Raw genomic sequence first — 19,322 nt, forward strand, 5'->3', positions numbered from 1 at the left:
GATGTAACAACTTTGGCAGTACTCTTCTTCTATAACAATAACAGGGTATATGGTCACCCATCCCAAAACTACACTTCCCAGCATCCCTTGCTGCTACGTAGGGCCATGTACCTACATTCTGCCCAGTGGAAGTGAGAGGTGACACCCTTTAAAGGACTGGGTGTGCCCTGGCCTGGCTCCTGTTTGGCACTCCAGGAGAATGTTAGCAGTTTCCTGAGTCAAAGGCAAAGCTATGAGTTGAGGGCCACAGAGCTGGTCTGGACGACACACCACTGGACTGCTCTGGAGAAAGAAATAAACCTCTCCTGCTTACAGTCACTGTGCTTGGAGCTCCTTTGTTACAGCAGCCAAGCCTATATACTAAGTAATAATCCAGCTGCACTGTGCTCCAGTTCACAAAGGGCTTCTATGCATATTCTCCTGACAGTCTGACTAATGAAGTGTCTGAAACTCAGACAAGGTGACTGGACTGAGGTTGAACAGCCAGGCTATGGCCAGACAGGGGGACTCACGCTTGACACCCCTCAATGTCATGTTTCCATTCCTGCTGCCCGGCAGTCACAAGTCCTAGCCCCCCATAGGTGTCTGGGGTTTATACTGTGTGGGAGCGCTACCACCAGGTAACTGAGCCCTCCCTCTACTCTACCCACGGTGGCCTCCATTGGGAGTGAGTTGCTCTCCCAGACTGCCTAGCCATCCCCTCTCCTAACACAGGATGAGACACAGCCCACACAGCACAGACCATCAGCCACTAGGGGGGCTTTTTATGCACTGGCATCTCCTCCAAAGAGCTAAGGCCTCTCCTTTTCATGATGTGGGGGATGTAGAGGGACAGCAGTCACACTCCAAATCCTCACTGTATTTCTGGAGGACTGCCAAGATGCTCACTGCCCTTTCCTCATTTTGTTGATAGAGAAACTGAGGCCCAGAAGGTACAGCCAGAGGCTCCCAGGTGAGTGCCAGCACAGCACTCAGGGATACAGGGGAAGTGCCTCCCCAAAGCCCTGGTCCAACCCAGCACGTACTTGGTGACATCTGGGGCTGAGATGGGACGCACAGTCTTCCTCAGAGCCTCAATCCAGTTCCTCCGGATGCCCGAGGTCATGGCCGACAAGGTATAGACAGCATCTTTGGTCTGCAAGTCCACCCCACAGGTAGGTTGCCATGTGGCCAGCACCACTGCTCCCACCCCACTATGGACCCCAGGGAGGGTGGCCTTCTCTCCCAAGAGAGAGTCTAAAGTCTTGAGCCTGGAGTTGAGCAGAGGGTGCAATACCTCCCCTTCACTAGCCTCGTCTTGGAAGAGTCCCAGTGGCTCCAAGGTCTCCCCAATATTTGAATTACCCGGCCAACGATATCTGGGGTCTCCCCAGATATGCTGTGTTGGCAGGAGAGCTTCTGACTGGCTCTGAGGACAGGGTCTCTGGGTAAATGAGTGACAAGAGCCAGGCATGCTCCACACCAACATCTCCTCTGGGGGCTCTCCAGTCATGCCACCCCCCAGATGCACAGTCTCACGTGAATCTGGAAGCCGTAGTTGCGCTGTACTGCATACTCGGTGACGTCAGTGCAGGAACGCAGGTCAATCTCACCATCCAGCTCATCTGCCTACAGCAGGAAGACAATGGTGCATATACTCCAGTGACCCCCACACACACCCCCAAGCCCCTTCCAGGGGCCCCCAGCAGCTGGTGTCTCACCTCCTCGGCGGTGGAGTCCCTGTAGTACTTGAGGCTGGAATCAGTCAGCACAAACCAATGCTTCTTCCACTGTGAAGGAGAGGCGGTGGTAAGGGGCCAGTATGGAATGAAAGAGCATGCGTGTGTCACTTTGCTGGCACCCTAGGTGCTGCCAGGTCAACCATTCTGCTCAAGTAGGGGCCTAGCACCCTCATCCAGCCCGCTGAGAGGTAGGGGCAGAGGACAGGGCAATCAGAAAATCCACATTTGATGCCTGGCCCTCCCGTTCCTCTCTGAGCTGCAGGGGCAGCATCGATGAAATGGGTCGACCTCTCATCCGGAACCGCCCCCCCCTTCCTTTTGGGAGCCCTTCTCTGCTTTGTGAACACTTCCATACCCATCCTGATCCTTTCCACCAAGATCGCTGAGGCGCCTACAAGCAAATCCCCCCAGGGTAGACCAGGGAGGGGTTGTGACCTGTGTAAGGTCATCTGCCTAGCAAGCCAGGGACCAGAACTTCCCCAGTTACTTTGCATATGCCCCTCTGGATCTCCTCAGTCGCCAGGGACAGGACTCCCAGAGGGCAGGACTGGAAGGTGGCCCAGGGGGAGGCATCTGGTCGTATTCTGTTTCTTGATCTGGGTGCTGGTTACATGTGTGTTCGCCTTGTGAGATGCATTATCTGAACATTTAGGATTTGGGCACCTTTCTGCAGCGCCTTTCTCTCTGCTCCAGCTGGGGTCAGGTTAGCAGAACACATCAGAAAGGAAAGGGGTGGGGGCACCAGTACAGCCTGATATTGAAGGGGCCAACCTTGGCCCTCCTCTGGCTTCTGGCCATTTGCTGGAATGCTAGGTCAGGTCCACCCACTGCCAGGGTCAGTGCAGTCCCCACATCTCCTTGGATTCCCACACATCGCCAAGCCCCATCCACACTGCTTGCTATTTCAAGTACTTAGGGTTCTTTTTTTTCCTTAAGAAGATGGTACATTTTCAAGGATGTGCCAGAATGACATTTTCTACTTCTTTCAACACTACCTCTCCTTAGTATTCAAGAGACAACTATTTTATCCCTTCCTAGCTGTGTGTCTTTAGTTAAGTATCCTGACCTCTCTGAGCTTCAGTCTTCAGATTTATAAAGTAGGGCTAATAAGAAATGCCTAAGCCTCTTGTAAGGTTAGAAGTCCCTAACCCTCCCTTGTGTGTCTCTCAGGGCACCTGGCCCAGGGTGGGCACTACATTGTTGGGGATTGCTCTAAACGGCTGGCCCCCTTAGAACTACCTGCTCTTACGGAGTGGCCTGAATTGCAGCTCAAGACCTCAACTGTCCCTCTGTAAAGTGGGGCAGGGGTTCCGTGCCAAATGATGTCCTTGGCCCAGTCTATGACCGTCTAAGATGGGAGCTAGATGGAGCTCTGTGGGCCTCCAGTGCCCGAGTTCCAGGCCTGTGTCTGCCCACGGTACTGCTAGGCCTGGAAGAGATCGAAGCCCTTGTGGGCCTGTCTCCTGTCTGTGCACCAAGGGGCTGTGCTGGCTGAACTCCCAGGGCCCTTCCAGCTCGGACATTCCAAAACCTCGGGAAAGAGAATGAGTAACGGCCAGTGCTGGGTGGGGCCCATAATCTCTGCCCTCCAGAGACCCTGGGTGGGAGGCCAGGACGGGTCACTGGCAAGGTGCCAGGCCTTGTGTGAGGCTGGAGGGCAGCCACCAGAGGACCGGCGAGCAGGCAGCGGGTACGGAAGGCTGTGGGTTGGAGGGGATAAAGCATGTGGGTAGGAAACACAATGCAATTCCCTTGGCTCCCAGCCCTCCCGGCATGCGGGCTGCACACAGACCAAAGCCACGAGCGCATGCAGGGCAGGGGCGGGGAGACGTTCCCTCCCAAGGTGGGTGGGCAGAAAGCCAGCTCCAGCTCCAGCATGGCAGCCGAAAGGGCAGAACCCATAAGAGGCCACTGTCCCTTCTGGGTCTAAGGACAGACACATTAGAGAAAGGGAAGGGTGATTACTGAGGCCCTAGCAGATACTGGGGGCTATGTGAGACCCTTTACCTGCTTGACATCTGTGCCTATCAACCCTGGAAGGAATCATCATCATCCACTATGCCCATCTCACAGATGTGGCCACCGAGGCCAGGGAAAGCTGTGATTTGACCAATGGGGCCCCAGGTTGGTGAGACTTCAGATGTGCTCTGAGCATCATCTGCAGGGTGGGGGAGGAGAGGCTGTTAACACGATTGAGTTGTTACAAATCTGTGCGTCTCAGGCCCGATGATCTCTGAGCCCTTCCACCCCAGACCCTCGGATACCCAGGAGGTCATCAAGAGGTGGCAGGACCAAGAGGTTCTTGGTGAGAGGAGGGGATGGGGTACAGAGCCTGAGGCTAGGAGGCCCCCCTCCATGGTGACTCTTACACACTAGACTGCTCCGGGAAGCCTCCACCCTCCCACCCCACAGTCCAAGGCTGGACAAGAAACACCTGCCTCAGAGTTCCCACTTCTGGCCCCCACCCTGGCCCCCCTCCACCTGGAAGCCATGGTCTCTAGAAGGCTGGACAGGCGAGGGAAGCAGCTCCGCCGCCTGGGCTGCCCCCAGCCACCCCCCTCCTCTCCACTTCAGCCCTCCTACCTCTCCAGGCTCGTCCAAGATCGACATCCATCCCTTCTTGAAGTTGAGCAGATCGGGCTATGGGGAGATGAGGAGGCAGATGAGTCAGGCCCAGTGGAGAATCCAATGGGGCTGGGGAGGAGGGGGTGCTGTACCCTCTTGGCCTTGAATCCTGTAAGACTAAGGGCCTGAGAAGCCAGGAGAGAGGGCTGAGGGCCCAGGTAACACCCCAAATCGAGGCAGACTCCCCAGCCACTAATGCAGTCTTGGCCTAACATCCAGTAATCTCTGATTGCCAAGAGGGTGGACCAGGCAACTGGGACATCCACCAAAGATGTTCAAGCTTCCCTCCCACCAGCCTACTTCCTCACCCAAGAGTGGGAGGAGGGGGGGGCAAGAGAATGCTGCCTGCAGAGAACAAGCCGGACCAGCAGGGCGAGCGAGCTGTCCAGTTCCTCTCTCTGACAAGGCCCAGGCGGCCCACCAGGAAAATGCCTTATTGCTGCCACCCACCCCCAACCCACTGACTCTCCTGTGGCCCAACCAGCCCTGCCTGCCCTCATCTCCGGGAGACCCTGAAAGATGGAACCAAGCACAGGCTGGGGTCAGAGACCCTCTGGTTCCCTCTAGATCTCTGAATGGGCCGGTCCTGGCAAGGCCTACCTGCCGGGTGCTGCCCAGGGGGATGCGGCCCCGGGGTCTGGGGGCTCCCAGCTGCAGCATGCTCCACAGGGGCCTGTGAGCTATGAGTCCCCACCTAGGCCTAGACAACGAAGCTGCTCATTCTGGCGTTTTCTCTGGTCAGGTCCATCTGGTGGGTGCCCAATACCAGACCCTCTGCCTGTTGGGGAGACCTCTCTCGTCTAAGTCGCGGTCCCTCTGCAGTCTCAGCTCCTGCCACTGGCAGAGCAGGGCGGGCCAGGCTGGCGGGCAGGGAAGAGGCGTCCACCTGTTGCCATGGCTCTGAGCCCACCTATCAGCGCCTGCATCGAAGCCTCACCAGGCCAAGGTGTCTGGTTGCGTGAAGGGAGCGGGTGGCATGGCTCAGTGGGGTGGGCGGTGAGGATGGCAGCTGGAAACCTGGAAACCAGAGCCACCTGACCTGGCCACCTCCCCTGACCTGCCTTCCTCCTAGGGAGCCCCTTCTCCTCTTCCTCGGCTGGAAGAAGTGGCCTGAGAGGAGTTGGGGCAGCAGCCTGGACATTCAGAGACACCCACAGCCATGGCGGTGGGACCAGGGCCCCATCTCAGCAGGCTGGCAGCCCCACCCCTGCGCTGCAGCCCCTCCCTGCATACCTGTCAGAGGGAAGGGACACAGGCTCTGCTCAGACCTGAAAACTCTGGGTGGTGTTCACCCTATCTGCTCTCCATTTCTCCCACCCTCTTCCCCAAAGGTGCAGGCGTCCCAAACCAAGGCCGAACGAAGTGGTAGCCCCGCTCAAGACCACCGGGTCGCTTGGGTTCACCTGCATTCAGTCTGGACCTCCCGTGGCCCCAGGGAAAACCTGCTGAATAATACCCACCCTCCTGTACCGCATCTAAATTTCTGTGCTTTGGCCCAGCCGGGTATAGCTCAGCGGTTGAGCGTCGACCCAGGAACCAAGAGGTCACCAGTTCAATTCCTGGTCAGGGCACATGCCCAGATTGTGGGTTTGATCCCCAGTGGGGGACATGCAGGAGGCAGCCAATCGATGATTCACTCTCATCATTGATGTTTCTATTTCTCTTTCCCTCTCCCTTCCTCTCTGAAATCAATAAAAATATATTTTTTAAAAAAATTTCTATGCTTTGGAGACAGTCCCCCCCCCCCCCCCCAAACCCCGGCCCTGAGGAGTTAGGGATGGCCCACAGCAGATCAGCCTCAACTTCCAGAAGCTGAGGAAGGGTCCCTAGCAGGAATGACAGGCTGGGACCCCAAGGGCTGCCTGGGAAGTAGGGTCACAGTGACGTTCCTAAGTCACATGCCCTCTCTGAGTCCAGCTGCCTAACGTGGCAAATGACAGGGGGAGTCCTGACCTCCCTCAAGTTTTATGAGGACTGAATGTGAAGCCCAGTGACCCTCCGGAAGCCGGTACTAACACAGCGCACACTCCCTCAGGCATGGAGAGAGGAGGCCACCAATGTGAGGCTTCAAACTGCTGGCAGGGGAGGTCCTACGGTCAGTTGGGAACTCCCACCCCCCACCCAGGGTCAACAGGTCTGATCACCTAAATCTCTCCCACGGCACCTTCACACACGGTATTCAGCCCGGCCACCTCCCCTCCACCTGCAGGAAGCTCACGTTCTCCCTCTCCCTAAGGAGTGGCAGCAGGCTCTCCCAGCCCAGCCCACCCCCCTCCCTTTGGCCACAGGTCTGCACTGTTCCCGCCCTCCTGGGCCTGAGGACCTTCGACATGGCCTCCTCCCTCTAGGGCAGTGATGGCGAACCTATGACACGCGTGTCAGAGGTGACACGCGAACTCATTTTTGTGGTTGATTTTTCTTTGTTAAATGGCATTTAAATATATAAAATAAATATCAAAAATATAAATCTTTGTTTTACTATGGCTGCAAATATCAAAAAATGTCTCTATGTGACACGGCACCAGAGTTAAGTTAGGGTTTTCCAAAATGCTGACACGCCGAGCTCAAAAGCTTCGCCATCACTGCCCTAGGTGCACTCTGGCAGAGGGACTCACTCAAAAGGGCCCAGTGTTACAAGTCTGCTCAGAGCCTCCAGGGATGGCTTCAGGGGGCTTCAGAACAAAGTCCAGTACACCTGAAGCTAATATAATAATGTATGTCAACTGTAATTGAAAAATAAAAATGGAAAAAATAAACAAATAATAAAAACAAAACCCAGCTGCCTTAGGGTGGCACAAGAGGTCAGCCCCGCCCTTCCAGCCCAGCCTTCCCCCTGCGTTGGGGGCCCCATGTTTATGTCTCCACACATCCTCACTGATCCCCGACACACCAGGACTCAGGCCCTCCACATGCCTGTGTCCTCTGCTTGAACACCAAGCAAACCCCTCCTCATGCTTTAACCTCCCCCTCCGAGGCCCTGTCTCACACACACACACACACACACACACACACACGCCCGCGGCCCTCCCACAGCCTCTGTTGCCCATGATTATCTTGAAGACATTTACTTGTCCCTCACAGACCAGACTCACAGGCAGGGACATGCGCATTCACACCCCCAGGACCCGGGGAATGTTTGTGGAATCTTCCCTTTTCTTTTTTTAACTATCAGGCACTGTTCTGGACCAGGAAGTCAGCTGTGAATGAAAGCTGTGGCCCCTGTCTTGGTGGAAGTCAGGAGACAGACAATAAACAAGTGGACAGGTATATAATTTGATGCCAGGCAGTGGCTGGGGAATGAGGCTCCAGGGCAAGGCTGCGCACGCGAAGGCAGGAGGTGGAGCAAACCCTGACCCCAGGCCCGGCTTCCAGCCTCAGCCTTTACCCATTCACTGGACACCAGCCTGGAGCAGGCTCAGGTCCGCAGGCAGCTGGGATGAAACCAGCCGCCACTGTCCGAGGTGCTCCTCCTCCTCCTCCTCCTCCTCCTCCTCCTCCCTGCTTCAGAGCCTTTCCTGGTCCCCCGGGAAGCTTGACCAAAAGCCTACGCTACTTTTCCCGGCCTATGGGCCCCTCTCCTTCCAGAACCCTCTTCCATGTTTCCAGCCCCCAAAGGTGACCACCAGCCTTTGTCCACAGGTTCCCTCCCCCGTCCATCTCCACCTGACACCGTCCTACAACCACAGGAAGGCTGCTCCCAGCACAGGGCAGGCTGTCCCTCCTCCGGCGGCCCCCATGCGGCTCCCAGCAGCCTGGCCCTGCTGAGCATGTGCTCCTCCAGGAGAGGCAACTGTGGACATTTCTTATCTCCCGAGAGAAAACCAGGATAGCCCTCAGCTGGGCCCTCACCTCTCTACACCCCCACGTCCTCACCTGCTGGACGGGCACTTGCCATCCACCTCAGAGGGTCAATTCTGGTAACGTGAAAGCAGCCAGTGCAGGGCCTGGCAGGCAACCAGTGGGCAAAGTGACTACCCGCCCCTGGCCTGGGGGGCCGGGCAGGACACTGACTCAGCTCCTCCCCCACATCCCTCTTTGCTCTCTGACAGGGCAGGGGAGGCTGCTGCGACAGGAAGGGCCAGCAGGGAGGTGGCAGGATGTGTGGAGGCTGAGGAAGTCCAGGCAGTGGCCAGGTCATCGCACTCACGGGGGGCAGGGGCCCCTCTCCCCAGCAGCCCAGCCCACTTCGCTGGCTGTGGAAAAGGGACAGGCACATGCACATACACATCCTGTCTAACACCCTCTCCTCACCAGCTGTCAGAGCCTCCCTGAGACACTAGTCGGAAACCAAAAGCAGCTCTGCCCGGCCCTGCCCTGCCCTTCCAGACCACCACCGAGCAGGCGAGCAGGCGGGCCTGGAAAGGGGCTGCTGCTTCCCTGACACTCAGGGTGACCTCGGGCAACTCGCCAAGGCCGCTCCCCCGCGCCTCAGTTTGTCGGACTGTGAAATGGGGATAATGGTGAACTCAGCTGCGAGGCCTACTATGAAGGCACAGGCATTGATGGAACTAGGGTAGGGCTCACCCCGAGAGAAGACAAATCCCAGCCATCGCGTCCCCCACCCCACTCGCGGCACGGTCCCGCCCAAGCCCCGCTGCGAAGGGGCCAGCCCGGGAGAACGCGGTCTCGGCCGCTTCGATCCCCGGATGGGCTCCGGCAGGGTGGGACCCCTTCGCACCCACCCAGCCTCCGCCGGCCCCCACCGGTGGGCACTCTTCCCCAGCCCAGGCCAACGAGACCCATCCGAGCCGGGGGGACCCTCTCTCCAGCCCCGGGCGAGACCCCAGCCCTGGCCCGGCGCCCGGGGAGCCCCTACGGACCCCGCAGTTTGGGGGGATCCGGTAGGGTTTCCACTAAGGGAGCCGGACGGCGGTGGTCAAGGACCACCCGAGTCGGTCGGGGGCCGGTCCCGCAAGTGAGGAGGCGGGTGCCCGTGCTGGGACGTTCCCAGATCCTCGGGTTCGCCCGGGCTCCCGGCCTGGAAAGGTGAGGCAGGTCGCTCGGCCCTGCGCTGGGGTCGCCCGGCCTCCGGCGGAGACTCCTCCGGACACCGGGAGGGAGGACGAGGCTGCCCGGGAGGAGCGGCTGGCTCGGGCGGTCGCTCAGCCGCCTGGGCGCGGAGGGGCGCTGGGGGGCACTCACCGTCATGGCGGCGCCCGGGGGCGGCAGGGGCAGGAGGCAGGAAGGTGTACGGGGCGCGCAGGCCGGGCTCCGCGGCGCGGGAATCCCGCTGCCGCCGCCCCTCTCGGCCGCCCGGAGCCGCTCCTCCGGCCCTTCCCTTCGCCCGCGCGGCTCCGGCCCCGTCCATCCGCCCATAAAACTTTTTTTTTTTTCAAACTTCCTGGGAGGACCCGGGCGCGCCAATGGGCGGCGGGGAAGCCGGGACAAACAGCGGCTGGGCCGCAGGCCAACCAATGGGAGCGTGGGACGGGCCCGGGGGCGGGGCCTGCGCGACGGGACGGGCGCTGGGGGCGGGGCGGCCGGGACGGATAGGGGCGGGGAGAAGGGAGGGCGGGGAGAAGGGAGGGCGGGCGGCGCTCGGCCGCGGGCGCGCGGGGCGGAAGGAGCCGTCCAGCCAGCAGGTGACTTCGCGGGCTACCGCCCGGCAGTGCGGGGCGTGGCCCACGTCGCCTCGGCTACCGCTCCCCGCCCCAGCCGCTCCCCACCGGCCCCCGGGTTTGCTGGGCGCGTGGGCCAAGCCCCCAACACTAACAACTCAGCGTCCCACCCCCGAGCCCCGCTTGTCACCAATGAAATCCACTTTAATCCTCACTACAGGCTTGACAGACGGTGCCCTTGTCCCCATTTTACTAATGAGAAAATAGAGGCGCAGAGAGGTGAGCCGACTTGCTCAAGAAGAGGTGCACTCCTAGCGTGTGCCCCCTAAATGCCCCCTCCTGTAAATGGGTCTTTCTGACTTAAGAACCTGGTTTGGGGTTCGTGGGTGTGGGTGTACACCCGTGGCTCACGTTCCCAGAGCACTTGGCTGTTTTTAGGAGCCCTTTTGAAGGCAGGAGTTCATCTGAGTCCTGAAGTAGAGGAGGGACCTTTGGTGGAATTTGTTGCTAAATGCATGTAGTAGCTTGTGTGGCATTGTGATTCAAACACTGTGTTACCTAAGCAAGGTACTTAACCTCTCTGTGCCTCAACTTCACCCTCTGTTAAATGGGATAATGCTGTGTTCTCATGGGGATGCTATAAGGATTAACTGTTAAGTACCCAGAACACCCCATTTATCCCTAGTTAGCTATCCTTCGGTAGAAGGGCAGGGGGCTTGGAATAATTGCCATTTCAATTATTCTGCCATCTTAGTTTGGGGATCAAGAATTATTATCATAATTACCGTCCCCATTTCACAAAGAAATGGAGGCTCAGGGAGCTGAAGCTCTTTCTCAGTATTTCCCACTGGGATTCTCTCCTCCACACTAGAAATGAGGCCATGGATAAGCCCATCTTCCTCTAGACCAGAGGTTCTCAACCTTCTGTCCCTTTAAATACAGTTCCTCATGTTGTTACCCAACCATAAAATTATTTTCGTTGCTACTTCATAACTGTAATGTTGCTACTGTTATGAACCGTAATGTAAATATCTGATATGCAGGATGGTCTTAGGCGACCTTCGTTCTACCGCCAAAGGGGTCGCGACCCACAGGTTGAGAACCACTGTCTAGACACTGGTAATTCCTGTCCATGGCTTGAAAGAACCACCCTGCCCAGGTAACCATGTTCTTCTCAATACCCTCTTACTAAAGCCCAAAAGTCAGCAGAGAGGAAATTATGAAGTGGATGGGGAAGTTGGTATTTAGCCACGCCTGCCCCCCACCCCCCTCACACCTCTGTGCATCCTGATCTCCCAGGACCCTCCCTGCAGCCCTGAGTGTCTCCATAGATTCCCTGCCCCCCTTAGACAGATGTGGCAACCGAGGCTCAGTGAGTTCAGCTGCAGCCATTCTCTCATCTAGGAATGAGGAAAATCACCAAGAAGCTGGCTCCTCTAAACCCCAGCTTTTTGACCTCAGGCAAGTCAACTCACCTCCCTGAGACTTAGTTTCTTGGTTTGTAAAATGGGTGTATGTCTTTAACACGCCCACCCCAGTGCTGGGCCCAGAGCCAGCAAGAGGGTGACAGTCCGCCTGCCACTGAGAGAAGAGGCCCCGTGAGCCAGCCCCCTTCTCTCTGGCTGTGAAGGGGCAGGAGGGAGCAGGTCACAGCTGCCTCCCCTCCCTGCCCTTGAGGAAACCCCGAACCAGAGGCCTGAGTGTTTACAGCCCTCTCTGGGCAGGGGATGGGTTACGTAATGCCAGATGTTTGTGAAACTGGCCCCGGCCCAGGACTGAGACACACTTTGCAATCCCAGAGCCCCTCACAGGGCCCTCCTCCCCCTCTCCCTCCCCCCAACCTGGCTCTCCCTGGCCGGTTGCAGACTGGGAGCTTTCAGCTCTGAAGCTCATTCAGTCACCCCTCACCCTGGAGTGGGCAACCCACTCACTCGCAGAGGCCATGGGGGCTCAGGACTCTGCTTTTCCCTCCTTTCTCATGTGGGCCCCCAAATCCTGCCCTCTTGGCCTCCACTCTCTCCTCTTTGACTAACACCCACCTCCTCCCTCTCCTCCCCCGCTCCCCGCCCTCACCCCTCCCACCCCACTGGAGCCAGCCTACCCTTTGCCACCTGAGGACCCCCAGGGATAGCAGGAACGGATTGAACAGCGTGGGCCGGTCCCCGGGCATCCGCCATGAGGTCACCAGTCGGCCCTTGAGTGGGCTCCCAGCCTTGCCCTCCGCTGGCCTCTTGTCTGCCTGTCAAACAGGGTCCAGTGTTGGCCCCAGGTCCCTTTGGGGAGATGGGAAAGTCCCTGACTACAGCCTCCCCTGCCCATCCTGCCGTGCCCGCCTAGAGGCCCAGGGTTCCCCCTGTTCTCCTCTCCCAGAGCTGGGAGAACGGAGCTCGGTACACCTTTCATGCTACATGGTGTTCGCCTGACTGGGCTCCTAACGTCGAACCCCATGTGGCCGGCAGGATCCAGTGTTAAATAATCAAGAGAGTTAACATATAATGACATATTTCTAACTTCTCTTGAAATATCTAAAGATGTGGGAACACTGGACCCTCTTCCCCATGGCACAGCCACCTGGGGCCAAGGGGTCACACAAGGCCCCTCTAGCCCCAAGTCCCCTATCTGCCTACTCTCCCCACCTTTGTGAAAGGAACGGATCACAGGCTCCTACAGCCACCTGTCCTCTCATCCTCGTAGGACCCCCAGGTGAGCCCCCTTTGGAGGAACAGGCCCAGCGAAGCAAAAGCATTTGCCCCAAGTCCCAGAGCAGGTGGAAGGAAGACAGAGCCCAGATGTCCCGACCCTCCGGGTCCGGAGATTAACAGGAGGCAGAGCATGAAGCCTCAAAGCACAGGTGCAGGAGGGCTTTGGGGAAGGACTGCCCCACCGCCACCACGTCCCATCACAGTGCTGGCCGCTAGACCGTGCGCCATGCTGGTGCACTAGTCACCCCGCCCACACCCAGCCTGCAGAAGGTGCTCACTAAGTGAATGTGAATGAATGAGTGAATGAAGGAATGAATGAATGAATGAGGCTGCTATCAATTCTGTGTAGTCCTGGCTGCCTGAGGGTGATTGAGAGGCTTTCTGTGTTGCTGGGATGGGCCCATTTTGTGGAGACTAGAGGGACCCCTGTATTACTATTTCCTCTTTGTTCATGAAACCCTGGCCCCAGGAAGTATGAAGAAATAACCCAAAAAGGGGAAGCGCAAAGTTGCAGGAGCCCCTGTGAGAGCTGGAAGTGCCTTTAGTGACCAGTCCCCTGTCCCCTCCCATTTCACAGACTCCTACAGCCACCTGTCAGGAAGACTGGCCCACCAAGCACATGGGACATTGCTGCTGCTGTGCAAGGCCAAGCAGGGAATCGGGCAGGGCCAGGAGGCGGCTTGGGGGGAGCAGACAGAGCGCTGGGCGGGGGTTCCGAGCCCTAGTTCTAGTCTGAGTTCAGCCACCAACTGTATGACCTGGGACAACACCCCTGCCCTGTGTTTTCTCATCTGCACAGGGAGCGGTTGAGCAGAATCCCCCCAGCTCTGACAAGCAGCAGGGCCAGAGTCGGGGCTCCAGGCTGCCAGACAGACACCCCAATCAGGCGGCATGTGGGACAGCAGAACAGCAGGGTAAGGAAAGCACAACCCCAAACAGCCTGTCTCCTCCCCGCCTCCCTCCTGCTGCCCCAGGCCCTGAGCTCTGACCTCACCTCTCTGGAGGCTGAGGGTGAGGAGAACAGTCTGTTTGGCAGGTCAGGGGGAGGGGCGGGACAAAGCAATGCACTACAGCTGCAGCCAGGCCTCAGAGCAGCCCCAGTGGGCCCCACCCCTGCACACATCTGTCCTGCCCCAGGATCCTGGAGATGCTCCAGACCTGGCGGAGTGTGGCGTTTCCTCAGCCCCTTCAAGGCTTCTCTTGCTCCAGCTCCTGGGAGCTCTACCCTTCCTCCCAGCCTGGCAGCCCTCCAGAGCCAGAAGGACCTTGCCTTCAGAGACCATTGGAGCCAAACTGCTATTTACCCAGGGGAGGCGTTTTAGTTACCTTTCCAGGGCATGCTAGCAAGTTAAGAGCAGAGCCCTGGGCTCAAGTCCTCACCCAAATCCCCAAGCCAGAAGGTGGCTCTGCCACCCAGCTCCACCAGAGCCTTTCCCACGGCCCCGCATGCACACGGATGACCCCATTACAGAGCCCACCTGGGTCTGGATGAACCCAGAGGTCAGCTGAGGACCTCAGCCCATCTCCAATCTGATTTCCCATCCCTTCCACTCCCCTCCCCATGTGTCCACACCCAAGACCCAACTACCGAGTCTGCCTGCTTCTGGCCAGTCAGTGAGTCTCCTCTCGGTTCTGACTCCTTAGACTCCTTTGATTGGAACTGGAGATAAGAAAGAACACAGCTTAGTCCAAGTTATTCCCGTTTCCACTTGTCTATCCACCTTCTTATCTATCCATTCATCATCCAACATCCATCTAGATCCAACATCCATAGATCCATGTACCCATCCAACATACATCCTACATTACTCACCTACTCACTATCCAACATCCATTTTCCCATTTATACATCCATCCTCTATTCATCATCTATCCATCCATCCTACATCCATGTATGCTTCCTCAGTCCATCTACCTACCCTTCTAACATTCATTTACCATCCATCATCCATATTCCACATTTACCCATCCATGCAACATCCATCTATCTATCCATCCATCTATCCATCCATATTCTACCCAACATTCATCCATCCATTCATCACCCCATCCATCATCTAAGCAACATCCATCCATCCAACATCTATTATCTATTCCATTCATCACCCACCTATCTATATATTTATCTACCCATCTATCATCCATCCAGCATCTATTTATTACTTGTCCAGCTATATGCCCTATCCATCGTCCATTCACATATCCATTTTCAATCATTTGTCATCTACCCACTCCCCTCCCATATTCCATCTTTTTTCTCTTTTTTCTTTTTTTGTTAATTTCATCCAAGGATATTTTTTCCATTGATTTTTAGAGAGAGTGGAAGAGAGAGAGGGAGGGAGAGAGAAAAACATCAATATGGGAGAGACACATCAATTGGTTGGCTCCCACACGTGCCCCAGCCAGGGCCCGGGATCAAACCTGCAACCAGGTACATGCCCTTGACCAGGAATCAAACCCACAACCTTTCGGTATGTGGGCAAATGCTCTAACCACTTAGCAACACCAGCCAGGGCTTGCATTGCCCTTAAGCATCCATGTATTCACGGTCTACCATCCACTGAGCTGACCTCTTCCACTGTGTCAGGCCCTGGGCCAGGGGCCAGGGATACAGAGAGAAGGAAGGCACACCTCCTGCCCCCCAGAGCTCATGCTTCTTATGGGGAAATGACAACTGAGTATGACCAGATGAAGGTAGAACTACCAGAGGAAGACATCACCAACCTGGGGAAGTGTCTCAGAACAGGGCACCTGATCTGACTTGCACAGTGAATGGCGTTTAGTGAAGAGGGAGAGAAAGAGCATCCTGGGCAATGGGAATAGCATGCACAAAGGCAGGGAGACGTGCTCACAGGGCTCTGCAGCCAGCTCAGCACAGCCAGAGGGCAAATCTGGGTGAAAGGAGGCCAGGAGGCCTTGAATGCCGTGCCAAGGATTTTCACAGAGGTGAGCAGCTGGAGCCCCAGTAGGACCTAGTAAATGCCTGTTGTCATCTGTGGAAATGCCCGTGTGTGTGTGTGTGTGTGTGTGTGTGTGTGTGTGTGTGTGTGTGTGTGTAGAAATGCCCTTAAGCACGTGGTGTTCTTGCCCCTCCTAAGTCACCATCTCCTAACCTCCCCAGGACCCCTGAGCCTCACTATGGAATAACTCTAGCTGAACAATCTCCCTGCTCTCCCTCTTCCCTTTGATCTGGCATCCCAGCACTCACTGGGACACAGCATGGCGCCCTCCCTGAGCTACAAGTAGTCCACCTGCCTCCCCAGGAAGCCTGACAGAACCACACTGGCTTATGCCTGCCTCTCTGGTGACTGTGCATTGAATTCATTAGAGGACAAATGGATAAAAGCCAGAAACACGGGAGAGGGACTCCCTAGTCCTGCCGTGGACTCTGAGGCCTCACAACATGGTGGTTAAAAGCTTGGACTTATGCAGGTGTGACCCCTGGCAAATGCCTAACGGGTCTGAACCTTGTACATGGCAGAGCGTGTAAAGCGCCCAGGCCAGGGCCCGGCACACCACAAACCCTGCCATCATCCTTGCTCACTGAGGGTCAGATGAACAAACAGGAGCCTCGCATCATCCCAGTGGTACCGGTCAGGGAAGGAGTTGGTCCTATTTTATAGGGAAGACTGGGGCCAAGAGGGGCTAGGGGTCCCAAACCACGCGCTGTGTTCCGGGGAGCGGAGGCAGGCTGCAGGGCTCTGGCCTCCAGGACCCACCCAGCCCATCACCTCCAGATAAAGGCTCCAGGCAGCACCAGAGAACCACTGACTCTTTGAATCTGCCCTGGGCCAAGAAGGCAGGGAAGGGACTTGGTGAGCACCTACTATGTGCCAGGCATTGAGCCTACTTTGCACATGGGTCCTCATTTAAGCAACCTGTCTCAGCAGCCGACTCACTCAGTGAGCAGATGCAACCTCTTCACTGTGCCCGAAAGGAGCTGTAAGGACCAGAGCGAGGTAAGTGAGGTTGTTTTGGACTGAGAGGAACCTGGAATACAGCAAGGGGCGGGGCCATGACCACACTGGCTACAATGCCGGCCAAAGTCAGCTAAGAGCCACCAGGGCAACACAAACCAGGTGTTGTGGGGCCGGGAGGGGAGGAGGCCCTGGACAGAGCATCTTGCCTGAGGCCTCAGGTGATCTGCACTGAGCAGACCCGGGGTTCACCCCTGCCCCAGCCCTTACTAGCTGTGTGATTTGGGGGAAGTGGCTTGACCTCTCTCTCTCAGTTTCCTTATTTGTAAATTATCAGTGGCTTTCTCATGAGGTTGCCATGGAAATTAAATGAGGAAAATACCCATACGTCATTCACACCAGGATGTAGCACATAGTAAATGCTCGCTGGAGGGTTGGCCATTATCACCGATGGCCATTTTGGTGACCGGGAAAGGTTCTGGTCAGGAGGGAGGATGGGGGCCGAGCTTTGAGACGGACTTACCTCCCAGTCTGCTGAGCTGGGGCCTTCTGCAGGGCACCTACTCCCCAGCTGGCTCGTCTCCAGACCAGCCGTCATTGAGGTTTCTGGTCCACTAGTCACTTTGGTCTTTGGCCACTGGGTGGAGGTGCAGGCAGGGCTGGGCAGCTGGGCCAAGCTCTGGGGCCCCTGCTCGGGGCTGTGTCCATTGACTAGGGTGGCCTCTGCCCGGCCGGCAGGCTGGCTTTGTCGCTCTCGTTCAAGGGCATCCTTTGTGCCCGGGGAACCCAGCTCTGGCCCTGGAGCTGTGACTGGGCCACCCCAGTGTCCAGCTGGGTCCTTTCGGGGCAGCTGGGTCTGCAGGAGTTCCAGGAGGCCTTCCCAGTCCAGCCTTGGAAGACGGGAAGCAAGCGTTGGCTCCTCTGGGCGGGCCCAGGCCCCCTCTCTGGGCATCCCAAGAAGGCTCAGCAGGTCCCTCCAGTCAAGCTCGAGGCGCCTCTCAGGGCCATGCAGGTGTGGGCATGCTCCCTCAGTTCCCCGGCCCATAGCAGTGTCTGTCTCAGGCCTCCAGGAATTCGAGAACTCTGCTGGGCCCTCCCGGGTGTTCTCCGGAAGGCTCATAGGCTGGGGAGGACCGAACAGCTCCTGCAGGGCGCCCCGGCCCCTTTGAGCTGGCCTGTCAGGGGGCTTCTGCACCTCATTACTGGGGAGCTTCTCCCAGGTCTCTGACTGCCCCCAGCTCTCCTCAGACTCCCTGAGAGGGCCCCTCCATGTTCCCTCCAGGGCTCTGGTAGCGCCCCCGCTGGGCTCCCCAAGTCCTTGCCAGCCCCCCAGGCCTGGGCCCTCCTCCTGGCTGCTCCAGCCTCTCTCCAAGTGTCTGTGCGGACCCGGGGCCCCAGGCAGCTCCTCCTGGCTCTGCCACCCACCCGGAGGCTGTCTTGGGCCCGCCCGGCCTCTCTCCGGAGGTTTCTCTGTTCGCCGTTCCCTCTCAGAAGTCCTGGCTGATGTCCTTGGGGGCGGCGAGGACCCCTGGAGCCGCAGGTCCCCCCCAGGTCTCCTGGGAGGAGGGGCCTCTGCAGGGCTCCTCCGGGCTGGTTCTGCCTGCTTCGCAAGGGGCGTGGTTACCTGAGGACAGGTGAGGGGTGGGTGAGGCTCCAGGACCCTGACCAGGCGGCCTCTGTGGAGGAGCTCAGGACACTGGGCTCTTGGCCAGGCCACAGGGAGAGGCAGGCCACGTCCTCACAGCAGCTGGGATTAAAGCAGGTCAAAAAGGACCTACAGTCTCTGCGCTCCCTCCCTGGGGCGGGGGTGCCTGCCCTTCCCTCTCACCCACTTTCCGCAGTTCCAGAAAGAGATCTGCAGAGAGCTGCTCACTGTCCCCGCTTCCCCCTCCCCCACGATATTGATTCCAACCTGGGCTATCAGGTGCACGAATTTCCACACCAACACTCCCTTCCACTAGCTCAGGCCTTGCCCTCTAAGAGTTTCTTTAAAAATATAAATCCCCCTTTAAGAAGAGGAAGAGGAAGAAAAAGGTAAAGATACAAATTATGAACAACAAATATGCATCTATCAACAAGTGAATCTAAGAATCAAGTGAATAAATAATCTGATGAACAGAATGAACTGGTGATCATAATAGAATCAGGGACATAGAAAGGGAATGGACTGACCATTCTTGGGGGTGGGGGGAAAGGGGTGTGGGGGGTGCGGGAAGAGACTGGACAAAAACCGTGCACCTATGGATGAGGACAGTGGGTGGGGAGTGAGGGCGGAGGGTGGGGCGGGAACTGGGAGGAGGGGAGTTATGGAGGGGAAAAAAGAGGAACAAATGTAATAATCTGAACAATAAAGATTTAATTAAAAAAATAATAATAATAAAGATTTAAAATCCTTAAACTAGAAAAAAATATATATATATAAATCCCGCTCGGCCGGCGTGGTTCAGTGGTTGAGCATCGACCTATGAACCAGGAGGTCACGGTCCAGTTCCTGGGTTGTGGGCTTTATCCCCAGTGCGGGGCGTGCAGGAGGCAGCCAATCAATGATTCTCTCTCATCATTGATGTTTCTCTCTCTCTCTCCCTCTCCCTTCCTCTCTGAAATTAATTTAAAATATATATATATTTTTAAAAAATATATAAAAATATAAATTCCCGGCCTGGAAGGGATGGCCCTTAGAGGCGGACTATTGAGTCCAAGGCTTTCCCTGAAAACTCAAGCTAGCAGCTACTTAATGAAGGAAGGAAACAAGGAAGGGCCGCCTTCAAAGGACTGCTGGCTCTGGGAGAGGGGGAAGCT

The 19,322-nt window shown here is 57.0% G+C and overlaps 1 protein-coding gene across 5 annotated transcripts in view; it reads right to left on the reverse strand.

The window, feature by feature from the left end:
* TRIOBP (TRIO and F-actin binding protein) overlaps positions 1 to 19,322 on the reverse strand; it is a 54,166-nt gene that overhangs the window by 15,505 nt on the left and 19,339 nt on the right. For 4 of the 5 annotated variants that reach the window (XR_009451102.1, XR_009451101.1, XR_009451100.1 and 1 more), the window contains exons 1-5: positions 9,489 to 9,694; positions 4,305 to 4,361; positions 1,701 to 1,769; positions 1,519 to 1,608; positions 1,026 to 1,135 (exon numbers count right to left, since the gene is read on the reverse strand). Coding sequence is in view for 2 of the 5 variants with exons in the window: in XM_059681599.1 (XP_059537582.1) it covers positions 1,026 to 1,135; positions 1,519 to 1,608; positions 1,701 to 1,769; positions 4,305 to 4,361; positions 9,489 to 9,662 (500 nt within the window). In the remaining 3 variants the exon portion in view is untranslated. Of the gene's footprint in view, positions 1 to 1,025; positions 1,136 to 1,518; positions 1,609 to 1,700; positions 1,770 to 4,304; positions 4,362 to 9,488; positions 9,695 to 12,005; positions 12,144 to 14,194; positions 14,267 to 17,046; positions 18,148 to 19,322 lie in introns of those variants that run through there. The other variant, XM_059681600.1, reaches the window with a different exon arrangement.

This window comes from Myotis daubentonii, chromosome 2 (genome assembly GCF_963259705.1).
Source record: "Myotis daubentonii chromosome 2, mMyoDau2.1, whole genome shotgun sequence".
Taxonomy (NCBI): domain Eukaryota; kingdom Metazoa; phylum Chordata; class Mammalia; order Chiroptera; family Vespertilionidae; genus Myotis; species Myotis daubentonii.